This window comes from Empidonax traillii, unplaced genomic scaffold (genome assembly GCF_003031625.1).
Source record: "Empidonax traillii isolate 1590-97213 ecotype Southwest subspecies unplaced genomic scaffold, ASM303162v1 scaffold963:size231510, whole genome shotgun sequence".
In the NCBI taxonomy this organism is placed as follows: domain Eukaryota; kingdom Metazoa; phylum Chordata; class Aves; order Passeriformes; family Tyrannidae; genus Empidonax; species Empidonax traillii.
Genome location: NW_020956156.1, coordinates 35,806 through 51,141, shown reverse-complemented (window position 1 = coordinate 51,141; position 15,336 = coordinate 35,806). Strand labels below are relative to the sequence as shown.

The 15,336-nt window shown below is 39.1% G+C and overlaps 1 protein-coding gene across 1 annotated transcript in view; it reads left to right on the top strand.

Moving 5' to 3' along the window:
- Positions 1–15,336, top strand: part of LOC114067789 (polypeptide N-acetylgalactosaminyltransferase-like 6) — a gene marked incomplete at its 5' end in the record, with an annotated part of 212,945 nt that overhangs the window by 163,918 nt on the left and 33,691 nt on the right. The window contains 2 exons of the mRNA XM_027903470.1: positions 3,842–4,027; positions 10,724–10,907. Coding sequence (XP_027759271.1) covers positions 3,842–4,027; positions 10,724–10,907 — 370 coding nt within the window. The remainder of the gene's footprint in view (positions 1–3,841; positions 4,028–10,723; positions 10,908–15,336) is intronic.

Sequence of the window (15,336 nt, the reverse complement as noted above, 5' to 3'; positions counted from 1 at the left end):
CCTCATCTTAAAAACCTCCAGGGATGGTGAATCCACCACTTCTACTTATGGATCCAAAAGGCAATTTTTTTCCTTCCCTCTAAAAATCTTTTCATGCTCAGAACCATATTGGAGTTGGTCATTGAACTTAAATAAATTACCAAACTGCCTTCCTTGCTATATCTGAAAACTAAAGATACAGTAGGTATTGCTACAGGCATCTATTTGACTATATTGTGACTTACGGTTAGGATATTACTAACAAGTAACTGTTTTATAAAATTTTAATACCTTATATATCTCTAGTAATCTATATATGTTGATTTGTTTGCAGACCCAGTCTTTTAATGTCATTTGTCTAAATAAGCTCTATAAAATTTACCATTTATTAGTTTTGTTTTCTTCCTGACTACTTCTAGATATGTCTAAACGAGGATGCATTTAGAATTCTGTGTAAACAAGGTGTGCAAATTTTGTTTGTATACTGCTTTTTTGCAACTTATTCTTTGAGCAACAGGGAGAAAATAATAAAATTATTCAGTTATGGAACTTACTGAGTAGATGAAAACAATTTTGGGATATGTGTTTCTGACATCAAAAGATGTGCTGGATGTTTTAATGCAGTTCTTCACAAATCAGGTGACATGCTGTCTCAAATGTGTGAAGAGCTATGTGAGAGAGAGGGAGGAAGGTGGTACAGAGCTCTTGTTTGCTCCACAGAATTTCAGATATTATTCTCACCAAAAAAAAAAAAAAAAAAAAAAAAAAAAAAAAAAAAAAAAAAAAAAAAAAAAAAAGGTTTAAAATTTGAGAGACTTTTTTCCTGAGTTTGTAAGGAATATAAAGCAATGAAAGAACAGTGTGAACTACCATTGATTTCATGGAGTTCAAGCTCCAATACAACTGATGACAATCAAATCATATTATTCAACTCCATTGTTATTTAGCAATTGATATAAGAACAAAAAAGAATGTATCATAATATGAGAGTTTGCATCATATTATTCTCAAGTGTTTTCCTGAAAAGATAGGCACTCAAGCTTTCAGAATTGGCTCACTGCAAGATGTGAAAAGAACGAAATTAAGTCCTTTATAAAAGACTGAATTTCACTGAATTAATTTGGCCCAAGACAAATGTTAACAATTGGAATACATGAAAAGAATGTGTTTGTATTAGTTCATTTAAACATTAGTGGTGGCCATATTCAAAACTACCTGTTGAAAGGGCCTTACTTTAACCCTTGGGACACCTAACTAGTGAATGTCCAATTCAGGTGTGCCTACAGGCAACAGAGAGCCAAGTGATACCACAAATAATTTGGGTTGTTCGAGTAAGGCTCCTGCTTCTCTCCATCAGAGTTTAGGTGCTTTCTTGATAACTGCCTTTCACATATAAGGAGAGAAACTGCCTAGAAGCAGCTCATGTGGAAGACTAAAGTAATTGTATCTGATATATAATCAAATTCAGAACTATCCTCTGATCAACTGGAGTCTCTAAGGATAGGCAGGTGATGATGGGGGATTTGCGCTATAGCCAAGGCATTTAGTGCTCGCTTCCACAATTGGAGAGCTGTGTTCAGGCTGAGTAACCTGATTCTTTTTATGACTTGTCTGTATAGTGCACAGCAGTGTGGTCTTGCTCTTGGTGCTAGGTCTCTATGCACTATTCAGTGCAAACTTAAGACTTGTGGGTGGAAGAGGTCAAAGGAGAAGGGTTAGATGACCTTAGAGAAATGCAGGAAATTTCTGGTGTCTGAGGACTAACAGAAGCTATGGTACCTAACAGATTAGGTTTGATTCACTTTGGAAATATGTAATAACCTGTCACTTTGCAGCTGTTTCATTTTTCATGGCTATTAGATGATACAATTTACAATCTAGAAAAAAATACAGACTGACAGCCCTAAAAGACTTTCTTACATTACATGCAAGGTCTTTATATCTTTGTTTTTAAGGTTTATTTCCCTTCTTCTATATTCCTGCACCAAGGGAATAGTCTCAATGGAGCTCATAAAAACAGGAAAACAGTTCAATAAATCTACACTTTAAACTGTCTTACCTGTGGGCACAAAATGATCCAAGACTTGAATTAACCTCAGTTCAGTCACAATACTGAATTGTAGCTGGTACCTAAAATGAGTCAGAGTAGCACACAGGCCTTGTCCTGTGAATATGATTGGTCATACAAAAGCCCACCATTCAGGACACAAAACATCTCTTGACATTGTGACTGCTGAGGGATTGTGTTGGTTTTTTACTGAGTATGGAAACAGTGAAATGGGATGGAAAAAGGGATACCTCTTTCCTTCATATTTTAGAAGTTAAATGTATATTCTATGGTCAACCACAGAGTAGAAAACCAAAAACCATTTTCTGTTTATCTGAATATCATTCTCCCCTCCCCCCAATCTTGGCTTTCCTCACATGATCTAATACTTCTCCTGAGCAGTACTATGAACACAAACCACTCTCTTGACTCAGCATATCTCCAAAGTGTTGACTTTCTCCTCCCAAAAGGCCCAACCTGTTCTGTAATCCTTGCAAGCTGATGTTCCTGCATCCCTCTTCTGTGCCAGCATGCATCAGGATTCCTCAGTACAGAGGAGCATCCCATGTAGTACTCTCCCACTAAATACATATAACTATACGTCGGTGTTCTACTTCTTCCTAATCTGCTGGTAGATTTGGAGAGTCTTACATGTTTGTCAGCCAGGACAGGAAAGAGATAAGAAGCATGTGCAGGGAGCTCTACTTCAGTGGGGCATAATTTTATTTTCACACAAGATCCTGTATTGTCTGCACCATGACTTGTTTGCTCGTTGCCTGTAGTCCACATGTACTCCAGTGTACTCCAGAGTACTGCTATGTGGCAGTCCTTTTGGATTTCTTGCAGTCTGTAATGATGTAATGTCTGGATCAAGGCCTGTGCTGTCCCTAAAAGTCCAAAGAATCAGTAACTAATGTGAGAAACAATCATAACCTGGCAAAGCCATTTCAGTGAGAATTAGCTTGCAAACCCTTGAATCCGTAAATGTGGCTTTTCAACAGTTTTAATTACCAGAGACTAAGCTTTTCTCTGCCTTTTTCCCTGACAAATGAAGTTATCATGTTTTTCTAAAGTAATGAGTCTGGCGAGCTGAGGTGTTATAGCAAAAACCAAAGATCAGGATTTGTGTTGTAGATGTATTTAGGAAGTGGTTAAACTATAGGGTGTTTTTTGTTGTTGGGTTTTTTATGATTTTTAGTGCGTTTCTAGTCAGAAGAAAAAAATGTTCACAAAGATGATGTTTTGTGATACAAACAGAGCCAGATTTTGCAGATCAGAGAACCTATCAACTATTCTACATTTGCAGCTTAATTTTACTAGGAAGTCAGCTGTCTATGTGCTTCGTGCTGATATCCAACTATTAAGATCTTTCTTCTTATCTGTTTCTCTTCCCATTGCAAAACCAACATAATCATTCTAGTTTTGCTTTTTAAAATTTATTTCCATGCATAGTGCTTCATAATTAGTTGATATAGGGGACCCATTTGGAAAGGACACTGTTTCTAAAACAGCATGCCAGAATGTTTATATGGCCTTGGGCTGCAGGAACGAGAGGATAGATGAATATCCTGCAGTTGTTTTGGCCATTATATCGTGGATGGCAGGTTGCCAGTAGCAACTGCAGCAGAGTGTCAGTGTCTTCCTCTGTGTGATAAAACACTGAACCACCTCAGGGAGGATTTGTGGCAGTTTGGAGGACTTGAAGTGACAAGAGATGAAAGTAGATAAGCTGCTTGCAGGTTGTATGCCAACCTGTCCTTCTGTTGGTTCCTCCAGGCCTGGCACCACTGACGCTTTTTTTGCCCTTCCTTCTAGAACATTTAAAAGAGAAGCTGGAGGAATACATGGTCCGTTTTGCCAAAGTGAGGATTGTACGAACCAAGAAACGAGAAGGGCTCATTCGAACCAGACTGCTAGGAGCCTCACTGGCTAGAGGAGAAGTCTTGACATTTCTGGATTCCCATTGCGAAGTCAACGTGAATTGGCTGCCTCCCTTGCTTAGTAAGTGTATGAGCGTTCATCAGACATTAAAATTAGAACATACAGCAAACAACTGAAGCTGTGTTCCACAATAAACAGGACATACACTGTATCAAAGTGTTTGAAGTTCTGCTGCAGTGTCTTAAGTGTCATCATGAGAGAGAGCTCTGGGAAATGTAAGGAGCTCCATTTTGTTTCTTATGACTAAAGAATGAGTAAAATTTTGAAGTATCATTTTGGCCTAATATAGTTACAAATTATTTTATTATTAATACTACTAAATACACTACTAAATCTAGTATTATGCTATGTCCTTATTATATACCAGAAAAGTTTTCTTATGTAGGATATTGTACTCCTTCCTAGTCTTCCACATTGTGTTAAAAACAGTTTTTGCTGTAAATGTATCCAGGGCCTTAGTGTTAAAACCAGTAGCAACTGCATTCACAACAGGAAGCTCAGAAAGAATGATTTGCTATTGACTGCTTTGCTGGATTCCAGCTGTGGCCAGCAAAGCTCCATTAGTCAAAGGAATGGAAAGAATTAATTGTAGTCTAGGATTTCACTTCAGGAAACAATGTCTGCTTTTCTACACACCTGATTACATGCAAAGTGTATGTGCTTTGCAAAGTGAGTGCTTTTTTTGCTACTCTTACCAAAGAAAATTTCTGAGTTTCCTGTTGAAGAAATTTGTATTAATTAAAACAGTCTGTTGTAAGTGCAGAACAGGTTATGGTTTCACCACTTAATGGTTGTTATTTCTTGAATTTTCTTGTTTGGACTGTTGGACCACACAGTAAGCTGATAAAGCATTTGCAGGCAAGATGTGCTGTTCTGCTTAATGAACTATCACTAGAGACCAAAAAAAAGTACTAGTAATCAGTTTCTCTTCAGATCAATAACAAGATAATGCACAAAATTCCAAATTTTTACACTTTCTAGTTTCTGTATCAAATTATGCGTACAGTCTTTCCCCCTGTTACTCCTTTGCCCTTAGTTACAATATCTGCATTTTTAAAAACCACCTCCATGACTTCATGTGAAGCACAAATGGCATAAAGGAGCAGAGGAAAATACAAGTTTCAACAAGCCTTCAACAGGCAGCCCCAACAAGTAGCTCTTAAACCCTCCAGAGTACTCTACATATACAGCCATCTTTCCTTTGTTTTCTGTTTTTGCCCCACTTCACATAATACATTGCCACAAATTAAAAAAAATCTCAATAAGCTTCTCACTCTTGTCCTCCAAAGTCTTTTGCTAAGTTACAGCAGTAACCCTTCTATTTTGCAAACTTTAACATGAGAAAATTGCAAGTTGCAAGAACAGTTCCTTTTCTTGTTTTTTTTTTCTCTAAAATGAGTCATGGAATCATTAAGATTGGAAAAGACCTGCAAGATCATCAAGTCCAACCTTTCCCCTGATACCACCATGTCCATTAACAATATAATGAAGTCCAGGTCCACGCATTTTTTGAACATTTCCAGGCATAGTGAGCCCACCACTTCCCTGGGTTGCCTGTTCTGATGCTTAACTAGTGAAGAAATTTTTCCTAATGTCCAATCTGAACCTCCCCTGGTGCAACTTGAGACCATTTCCCCTTGTCCTATCACTAGTTACCTGGGAGAAGAGACTGACTCCCACCTCATCACAACCTCCTTTCAGGTAGTTGTAAAGGGTAATAAGATCTCCTCTAAGTCTCCTTTTGTCCAGACTGAACAACCCCTCTCAGCCACTTCTCAGCAGACCTGTGCTCCAGACATTTCACCAGCTTTGCCAACCTTCTCTGGACTCTCTCCAGCACCTCAATGCCTTTCCTCTAGTGAGGGGTCCAAAACTGAACACAGGACTTGAGGTGCAGTCTCACGAGTGCCCAGTACAGGAGAGTGATCACTGCCCTGGCCCTGCTGGCCATACTTTGCTGATATAGGCCAGGATGCCATTGGCTTTCTTGGCCACCTGCACACTGCTGGCTCATGTTCAGCCACCTGTCAGCCAGCACCCCCAGGTCCTTTTCCTCTAGGCAGCTTTCCAGCCACACATCCACAAGCCTGTAGCACTACATGGAGTTGTGACCCCAGGGCCTCAGCCCATTGATCCAGCGTGTCTAGATCCCTTTGCAGAGCTTTCCTACTTTCCAGCAAATTGACAGTCTCACCCATCTTGGTGTCGTCTGCAAACTGACTAAGGTTTCACTCGATCCCCTCATCCAGATCATTGATAAAAGATGCTAAAAAGAAGTGGCCCCAGTACTGAGCCCTGGGGAACATCACTTGTGACCTTCTGCAAGCTGAATTTAACTCCATTCACCACCACTCTCTGGGCCTGGCTATCCAGCCAGTTTTTTATCCAGTGAAGAGTGCACCTGTCTAAACTGCCAGCTTCTCCATGAGAATGCTGTGGGAGACAGTATCAAGGGCTTTACTGAAGTCCAAGTAGACAACATCCACAGCCTTTCCCTCATCCACTAGGCAAGTCACCTGCTTATAGAAGGAGATAAGTTAGTCAGGCAAGACCAGACTTTCATAAACCCGTGCTGGCTGGACCTGGTCCCCTGATTGTCTTGCACATGCGTTATCTCGCTCCAGATAGTCTATTCCATACATCTAGCCAGGTTTCACCTTATAAAATTGGGAAAATAATAGAATGGTGGCACAGGATTCATAATTGCAGTTGGGTTGCAGTTGGGTATTTAACCCTCATCTTCAAACCAGAAAACTGGAAAGATGAGAGAAACTTAATCAGTGACAAAGTCCTTAGTTCTCAAGTGGAATGAGATCTTTCTTGTTCCATGTATAGTAAAATACTCAGAGACGACCAACCAGCCAGAGGATCTGGAAATGAATCTTGAGGAATACTGAGATATTTTGAAAGAAAAAGTAAAGCATTACACGAAGAAGGACAAATAGAGAATGAACACACGTAGTATATTTAAGGATGCCCTGTTTTCCTAAAGGGATGAGAGAACTTTCTTATAAACATTAGATGGCAAATATTTACTATACTGAAATCAGATGACACCTGGCTGCTAATAATAGTAAAGTTAATGTATATTTTCAAGTGTTTATCTGAAGATCTATCTTATGATTCACTCGGTACTGCATGTGACTGAAAGTCATTTAGGGAAACCACAACAGAGGATATGTTGGGTGTTTATTGCTTTGAAGCTGACCTATTTTAGCTCTGATTGTTTCTGCCCTGTGTAGTGAAAAATCCTCAACAAGAACACAGTTCATCCCTGCTCTGGACTGGCAGCCTTCACTGAGAGGGGCAGTGGTTTCCACTGTTCCAGCCCAGGTTTTATTTAAAACGAGACCTTGAAAGTTAGAGGACAGGGAGGTGGTGAAGAAACTGAGAGTTATCAGTTAAAGACGGTTCTAACAGTTATTTAGGGGACCTAACTTATATTTTCAGAATTGACTATCAACTTTTAGACCAAAGGAAAACTGAGTTATTTTATTACTTGTAGGGTATCTAACTGGCTCTGTGGAGCTGAGCCACAGTTGTTCTCAGTTACAGTCCTTTGTTTTGCTTTCTTAAAAACTGGTGTAAAATGTCTTTATTTTCTTTAAGCTTTATTTAGTTTATTTAGCTTAAAAGGGCTGTTAAACTTAGATAAGACATTCTGAGATACCAGATAGACTTGACTCATATTCGCTGAGTAGGCAGCTGTAGTGATGTAAAAAGGCTGGCAAATACAGCTGTTTGTTGTCACTCCTCCATAGTATAAAGTCAGCAGAAGGAAAGATGTAGCTTGGGCTCTAGCTGCTGTAGTTGGCAGTTTAGTGCAGCGTGAAGTCAGTTATTGCAGATAAGAAACTGAATGGCGAACCAGGTGAAAGGTACAGGCACATATTTCTTTCTCCTGATGTTGCTGCAGGAGAAGTAAGCAGAGAGATGGGCAATAGATCAGTAGTCCCATAGGGTACTAGAACTAGGTTTGTTAAAATGTATTTTTTTCCTGACCAAGAATTAAAAATGTACCATGATTAGGTTATGTTTAGCAAGATACAAAACACTCACTCACTATAGCCATCCATCTCCACAACATGTATGTGATCTATTGCTTGTCAGTGGGGAAACTGAGGGTACAAGTACTTATGACACCTTAGATTACAAGACATAATTTGCTGATCCACTCAAATGTTGTCATTATATGTAATCTTATATTTACGTAGGACAATAACAGTATTTGCATTCATAAATTACAAAAATAAGAGTAGTTGCTACTTGACATTGTTACTTTATCCAGGTCAATTTGAAACAAGCACTTGAAATTAAAGGGGTGCATCTTTCTCATAAAGATAAAACCTAGTGAAATAGTGACTCATCCAATATTGAAAAGTTCTTGTTTATTGCCATGTGTGCACACTCTGTTTGATACTAAAAGTGCAAATATGCATGTATATATTGCTTAAAATTGCTAGAGAGAAAGCTCTGAGCATTGTTCTCTCTTTTTCCTATGCTTTCCCTCAATTCTGCAAGATTTTTGCATGTTCGGTGATGCTTATCTGTCTGTTCTTCCCTTTAATTGCAGCACAGATGCATTGAAACAATGCGTGGACATTTTCAGACCAGTAGGAATTTGTGAGAGGAGTATAAATAAAGGCAATGGAAAAGAAATTGTAAAGCATTTATGCAGTGTCTTTGGGTGTCTTGCATTAGAAGCAGGTGGGGTAAAGAGCAGCGGCTGGCAAAGGCAGCAGCATGTTTACATCTCTAAAGCTATGATAACAGCATACTTGTGAAATATAAGTCTGTAGCCCTACAGACTTCTTTTCTGTTTCCTAAATTTGTATTCATGCTCCATTTAAGCCCAAGTAGTATATATGCAAAATTCATTATTTTAGCCATATGAAAGAAACATTGAGGCTGCAACTTTGGTTACTGTGCTTTTTGGTGTGCACAACACCCTGGTTTCATCAAAAGTCAAGATCTTCCCACGGTTCCTCATCTCTAAAACATTTTGGGGGCTGAGAAGTAAGTTCTGCAGAAACACACAGAAGCAGGCAGGTAATCATCATCATACTTGCAAAATTCTTGAGAGTTGCAGAAATGAAGACTGGTATTGAGTCTGAGCATTGCTCAAGTAAATTTCTCCCTGACTATCTCTGCATGTGACTAGGAGACTTCAAATCCCTCAATGTATTTAAAGACAGCAGATTTTAAAGATGAAGAGAGAGATGCTAAAGCATTATGAGTCCACCTTTGACCTGCTCTGGCCAAATCAATCCCACTTAGTTTCTCTCCTCCAATCAATTTAGAAGGGGGGGAACAGAGACAGACTGTTATAAATCCTATGACTATTAGAAGGACCATCACAGGAAAGAGATTATGTAGAAGTGACTTCATATAATGATCACAGATAACACTACACAGTATACTAGTGAATGTAATTATATTTGGAATAGCACCAGTAATGCAGCCATTATCTCTGAGATGAGTTTCCCAGAATTTTGTGAGAGCCTGTGCTTTAAATTTATTTCATTATTAAAGGATAAGGATGTAAAAACCTCCTGAACTTCCAGTCGCAGTAATTTCTCACTAGCAGTCAGCCTTGATCCCTTATTTGGACAGTCTCTTAACAGCAACTTAGAATAAATATAAGAACTCAGATGCTATACTAAAAATTATTGTATACCTTCCTTTCTAAGTGTTCAATCCGCTGATTATTTTTATGGTATTATCAAGCACCAGTGAAATCTAAGCCTTAAAAAAACCCCCAAGTTTTCCACATAGGCCCTAACATAAACTGAATAATGTAAAGGATATAGGCTGTCGTTCAGAGAAAAAGCTTTATTGTGCTTGGAATTTTGAGATTTTAGTTTTCTCAGGTGTTCTTCGGTTGTTTTTCTACTGTCTTTTCATGTCAATCCTTTCGGATTTTCTTTGTACTTCCTAATTTCAAGCCATTATTCTTCTGCCTAGATCTTGCAGTTGGCACATCTTATTTATTTGCCTTTTTTTTTTTTTTTTTTTTTCTGGAGGAGTTCTATAGGATTAGGCAATAGGACTCACCAAAGCAGATTGAAGACCACCTTGAGCTTATACCAGACATGAGAATTTGATTTAGTCTCACAGTTCTAGCATTTTTTTCTTTGAAAAAAAGCAAAACCAAACTAATTTCTTTAGAAAGCAGGTAAGAATAATACTGTGGAGCCTTCTTTATATATCAAAAATTGGTACCAAAAAAGGACGCAAGCTCTGTTTTGCTCTCGTTGCAGTTTGCCTTTGATTTGGACCATTTGATCTCAAAGCTGATGGCACACTACAGTCATAGGAACAGTAGCTGAATGGTTGCAAGGGCTGAGATTCACATTTAGGAACACAAATCCCTCTTGCAGGAGCTTGCCATACACACTCCCCACAGCTGAAGGAGTATTTTTACAGTTTGTTGCTGGTTTGTTTCATAGCTGACAGATTGGGGACAGCTCAGAGTAGCAAAGTGACAGAGATATACATGACTGGACTCATGTGGGTCTCACAGGGATATGCCTTCCCTTTAAAGAACTGTAAATACTTCTAATCATTTCCCAACTGCCTTAATTCCACTTTAGATAAAAGTTTGATACAGATTTGAAAATTAAATTATTTGGGGGGCCATAGGGCACAAAGCAAGCAATCTTCAAACATCAGAAACCCGTGGGATTCACTTTGCAGTAATATGATAGATGGCTTGACTAGACATGCCATTTCCTATTTTCTACTTTCATTTTTCAGACCAGATTGCACTTAACCACAAAACCATCGTGTGTCCTATGATCGATGTCATTGACCACAATCACTTTGGCTACGAGGCACAGGCGGGGGATGCCATGCGAGGAGCTTTTGACTGGGAAATGTACTACAAAAGAATACCGATTCCTCCAGAGCTCCAGAGAGCTGATCCCAGCGACCCCTTTGAGTAAGTAGTGATAAAGGGGAGAGTGGGAACATGAAGAAGAGCAAGGAGAAAAGGTAACTAACTGTAGGAGAATTGAAGCCCAGACATTTCCATGTAGGCCACTTCCTACTAATGAAAGGTAGTAGAAGTAAACAGTTTCTATACAAGTTTATAAAACCTCAAAACTATGAAAAAGATCAGGACAACAATTTGCAAAATTGACAAGCTGTGCCTGGAAACGCAACCTGGCTCAGTGGTTATAAATAAAAGAAACAGGCAGGCACATACTTGTAGTTCGGTTATTGGCATTGGACAAGAAGTAAATGTGATTGTGGGTATTCTGTTTATTCCACAGAAGACTTCCTGAACAGACTTTGTTTAATGTTTCATTTGCTGAAGGCTGATGCAATATATGCATCAGTAGTTGAGTCCACATTATACCAGTAGATGCTTTGTTTATAACTGGTGATATTGCTACTGTATATATATTGCTGTAACTTAAACACAGAGCTCTTAAACCTGAACAGTCTCAAGATGATTTGTAAATAGTTTTAGATAAGCCAGACTCTAATCCCAGTATTACACAGATCAGTTCATTCGCAGGAATGGTCTCCTACTTTTCACAAAGGTAGTTCCTTTTTTCTTATATTTTCTTTTAATGTTCTCATGTAAGGATCAGCTAGGATTAATATACGTCAACAGAGAAAGCACAGACAGACAGACATGGTTCAGGTCTCTCACACAGCCTCATTCCAGCAGTGCTGGCAATGGAGGGGACTCTGATGCTATCTTTAGCACTGGCTGAAACTCCGCACTGTATGTTTTGGCGGTTTAAAAACTCAGCATTTTCCCCTTCCCAAAGCAAAACCTGGAAACAATAGCAACAGAAAACCTGTGTCTCTGACCCAAATGCTGCTCTACCTTGAAGTAATAGATCTAATTCATGCAGAAATTTACCCTAATATTTGGGGACTGACCAGCTCTGTATAGGGAGGAGTAGGTAATTGTGACATTTGTGGGCTTATTTTCATTATTCTGCTTGTTTCTTTTTACTTATCTTCATCCAGGCCTCTCAGTCCTCATCTTGTACTAGTGTAAGTGCTGATGAAGTACTTATCTTCAGCTGCTAATGTGACCGCTCCACAACATAGATGCAGCTATTGCAATCGCATGCATAACATTCCAGAGTTGCTAGAGCCTCCACTGCTCTTCCACGAGTCTTCTTGGTCATCTGAGCAGTTGTAATTTCTTGACACTTACTGAAGGTCACCTAGCACATTGTATAATTTGGTTCAGCATTCAAAGTTTGTGTTTAGGTAAAAGGTCTATATTGCCAGCACAGATATGGGGTTGCTTATCAGCCAGTTTACACATTTGTAGTTTGTGGTATGCATCTCTCAAATGCAAGAGAGGCTGGAAAAGGAGGCACTCTTAGGAAACTTTCTAGAAAGATGAGGCTTTCTGCAGTGCGGAATAGATGTGGTGGTTTTGCATGAATTGCCGTTCCAATCAGAATGGCAGCAGTTGATACCCACCTTGCCCTGCCGGCATTCATAACACATGGGCAGATAAATGGGTTCACAGGGAACAACATATAGGACAATGCAGCCTATAAATCTCTTGTAATCTAAGTAGTTGTTAGGTGGAAAGACTTCCCAGATCTTACACAAATCAGTGAGAGTCTTCCATTGTTTTCACTGTCACAGGATCTGCATCAGAGTGATGCAGGTGGCAAAGCAGCATTGCACGGGGAACCACCATGTCTGTCCCCACACGTGCCAGCAGGACTGGAGGCTGGCTGAGCTATGACAATATGCTTGCTTAAAAGTACCCTCTGCCTTGAATGGCAAGGGAATGGAAGTGTTTTAAATAAATCAGTATGAATTTTGCTTAGGGGAGAAATTATTTTCTAATTTGAAGTCAGTTCTGCTTTTCTCCTAGGGCCTTCTCTGCTGAGACCTCAAGCTTTTAATACCTTGCTTACAACAAATACAGTAAACGTTACAAACCATTTTAGCTATCAGTAACTTAATTGACCAAGACAGCTTCTATGGAATTAAAGAGACAGAACAGTTTTCCTTTAGATGCATATACATTAGAACTAGAAATTACTTCAGCCACCTTCAGCCATAATTATTATGTTACTATTTTGTAAGCAGTAGGGATTTTATTTTTTTTTTTTAATTTAGGTTAAATGTTTTACTATTGGCATCCTAATAGCTTTATTTCTTACCAGCAGAGCCAGATCTGAGAGGAACCTTAATGAACTGGAAAATTGCCAACATTTTTAGTAAAACACCAGCAAATAATGGGTACATGATCCAAAAATTCTGCTGATGACTTTTCCCCCTCACTTAAAATGCCAATGCAGTATGTGTGTGAAGCAGAAAAGGTCACATCAGCCTAAGAAATAATGTACATAAAACCAGATCAAAGTACAGAAGACCTAAGAACAGTTGTTGTATTATCTGCATGGTACACTTGCTTTCCACCTGCACATGATCAAAATACTGCTGCAGTCGACATCAGCAGCATGTTTGTAGTTGACACAACCAACTGAAATGTTGTCAGGTGGGCTTTTGGTGTGACAGTAGCACAGAACTTACTAAGCTACAATGCCAGCTGAGCTAGTGTTTCTGGAATTAATCTTTTCCCACTTTTTAAGGTCTTTTTAAATTGTGTTCCACAGTGCTCAGTGGTTGACTGGTGTTCTCCTGTTGGATACCATGTATCTGGACACAGTCTTTCAGTTCAAAATCCCTCTTGTGAAGAAGACACATCCCCATCCATTTGTGGTGTGAGTGTAGTCATGGTTTATTGTTCCTACACCTGCAGTTCTACTTGAGCACCATCTCCACCCTTTGCTGTGACAGAATTTGGAGCTTCGTTACAAATTTTCCTGGTGTACACTTTCACCCATTCTCAGACTCTCTGCAGTTGTTCACAAGTAGCTTTACACCAAATTATGGCTCAATGTTTATGACTTTAGAACTGTAAAACACTCTCAAAATCTTCCAGTGTCAAATTCAGGTACAGATGATGTACTAGCACCAACCTGGGATCACGTGACAAATTTGAAATTTGCGTTTGGATCAGGCTTCATTAATCCATAAATTTTATCAGTATGGTTCACGTGTACTTTGTCACTGGCCAAGCCAAGTTTCCCATAGGTTTCACTGAACCAAACTACAGACATATAAAATGTATTTTCAATCAAAACTCCTATGTTAATTATTGGATATTGTTCTATGCTCATTATAGCATTTAGGAAAGTTTAGCATTATTCCATAAATGAATCTCATATAGCTTTTAAATAGCTACTTTTCTGAAAGATCTCTGCAGCTATTTTTCAGGATACACTGAATTTTTAGACACATAGAAATTGGACTTTGCCCCTTATAATGTGGTCTTCTCGTCCGGAGACTAAATGTCTCAACTCCTTGATTTCCCTTGTTCATGTGCCAAGAAACAACAGAAGTTATATGTTGTTTTATATTCAACTGATCTATCACAGTTGCAGATCATCACAGTGACTGTAGTGATTTTTCTCTTGCAATTCATATACAACTACCCTAATATACTCTGAAGGGGACTTCATGCTGTTTTCTTGTGATGTATTTAAGGTTGTGTAAACGGCACAAGACAAATTGGTGTTCTGATGTATGGCAGGAAATTGTCAGACAATTGTGAAATCCTCATCATGTCATGATGATGCTCACTGTCTTCATCCCAGGGTCAGTGATCATTCAGCAGAATTGGAGATGATTTGGCAAATTTTCTTCTAGTCTGTTAGCAGTAAGGATTAGAGATGTTTATTTCCTTTGTGGCAAAGGTCACCTTGGCCTGTTCTCTCTTGCTGGTTTGTTCCTTTGTTGTGACAGAGGTTTGAGAGTATGCCCTTACAGGACACACAGATTTGGGACATAAGAACATGGTCTTCTGTGGCTTTTTCTTTCTGTGGTGGAAGCACCCTGGTGTCTGGAGGAATTTGCCTAACCCAAGCGATCACCACTTAAACTAAGAGGGCAACTTTGTTACTATAATGGACTGTGATACACAGCATGTCAGTATATATGATTTAGTAGCCTATCTGGGCTAAAAGCTCTGTGGAAGCCTAAAGCAGAGGTTTGATGTGCTGAAGCCTACTGGGGATGACTACTCTTTATTTCCTGGCAGCACTTGCATTACATTAATTCGTGTTATCACATGCCTGATCTGTAAACCGGCATCAGTGTCCATTCATGCCAGCAGCAACATATTTTTTCACCAGTCAAGAAAACATCAATTCAACTCAAAAAACTATTTGGAAAATCCACAAACTAATCAAGAAGATTAACATAGCACAGATCAATTAGGGTAGGAATCGGCTGCACAGCTCCTTGGAGCAGTTTTATGATAGTGTAACTTTATGATGCAGGAGGGAAGGAAAGGTGACACCTAACAACATTGC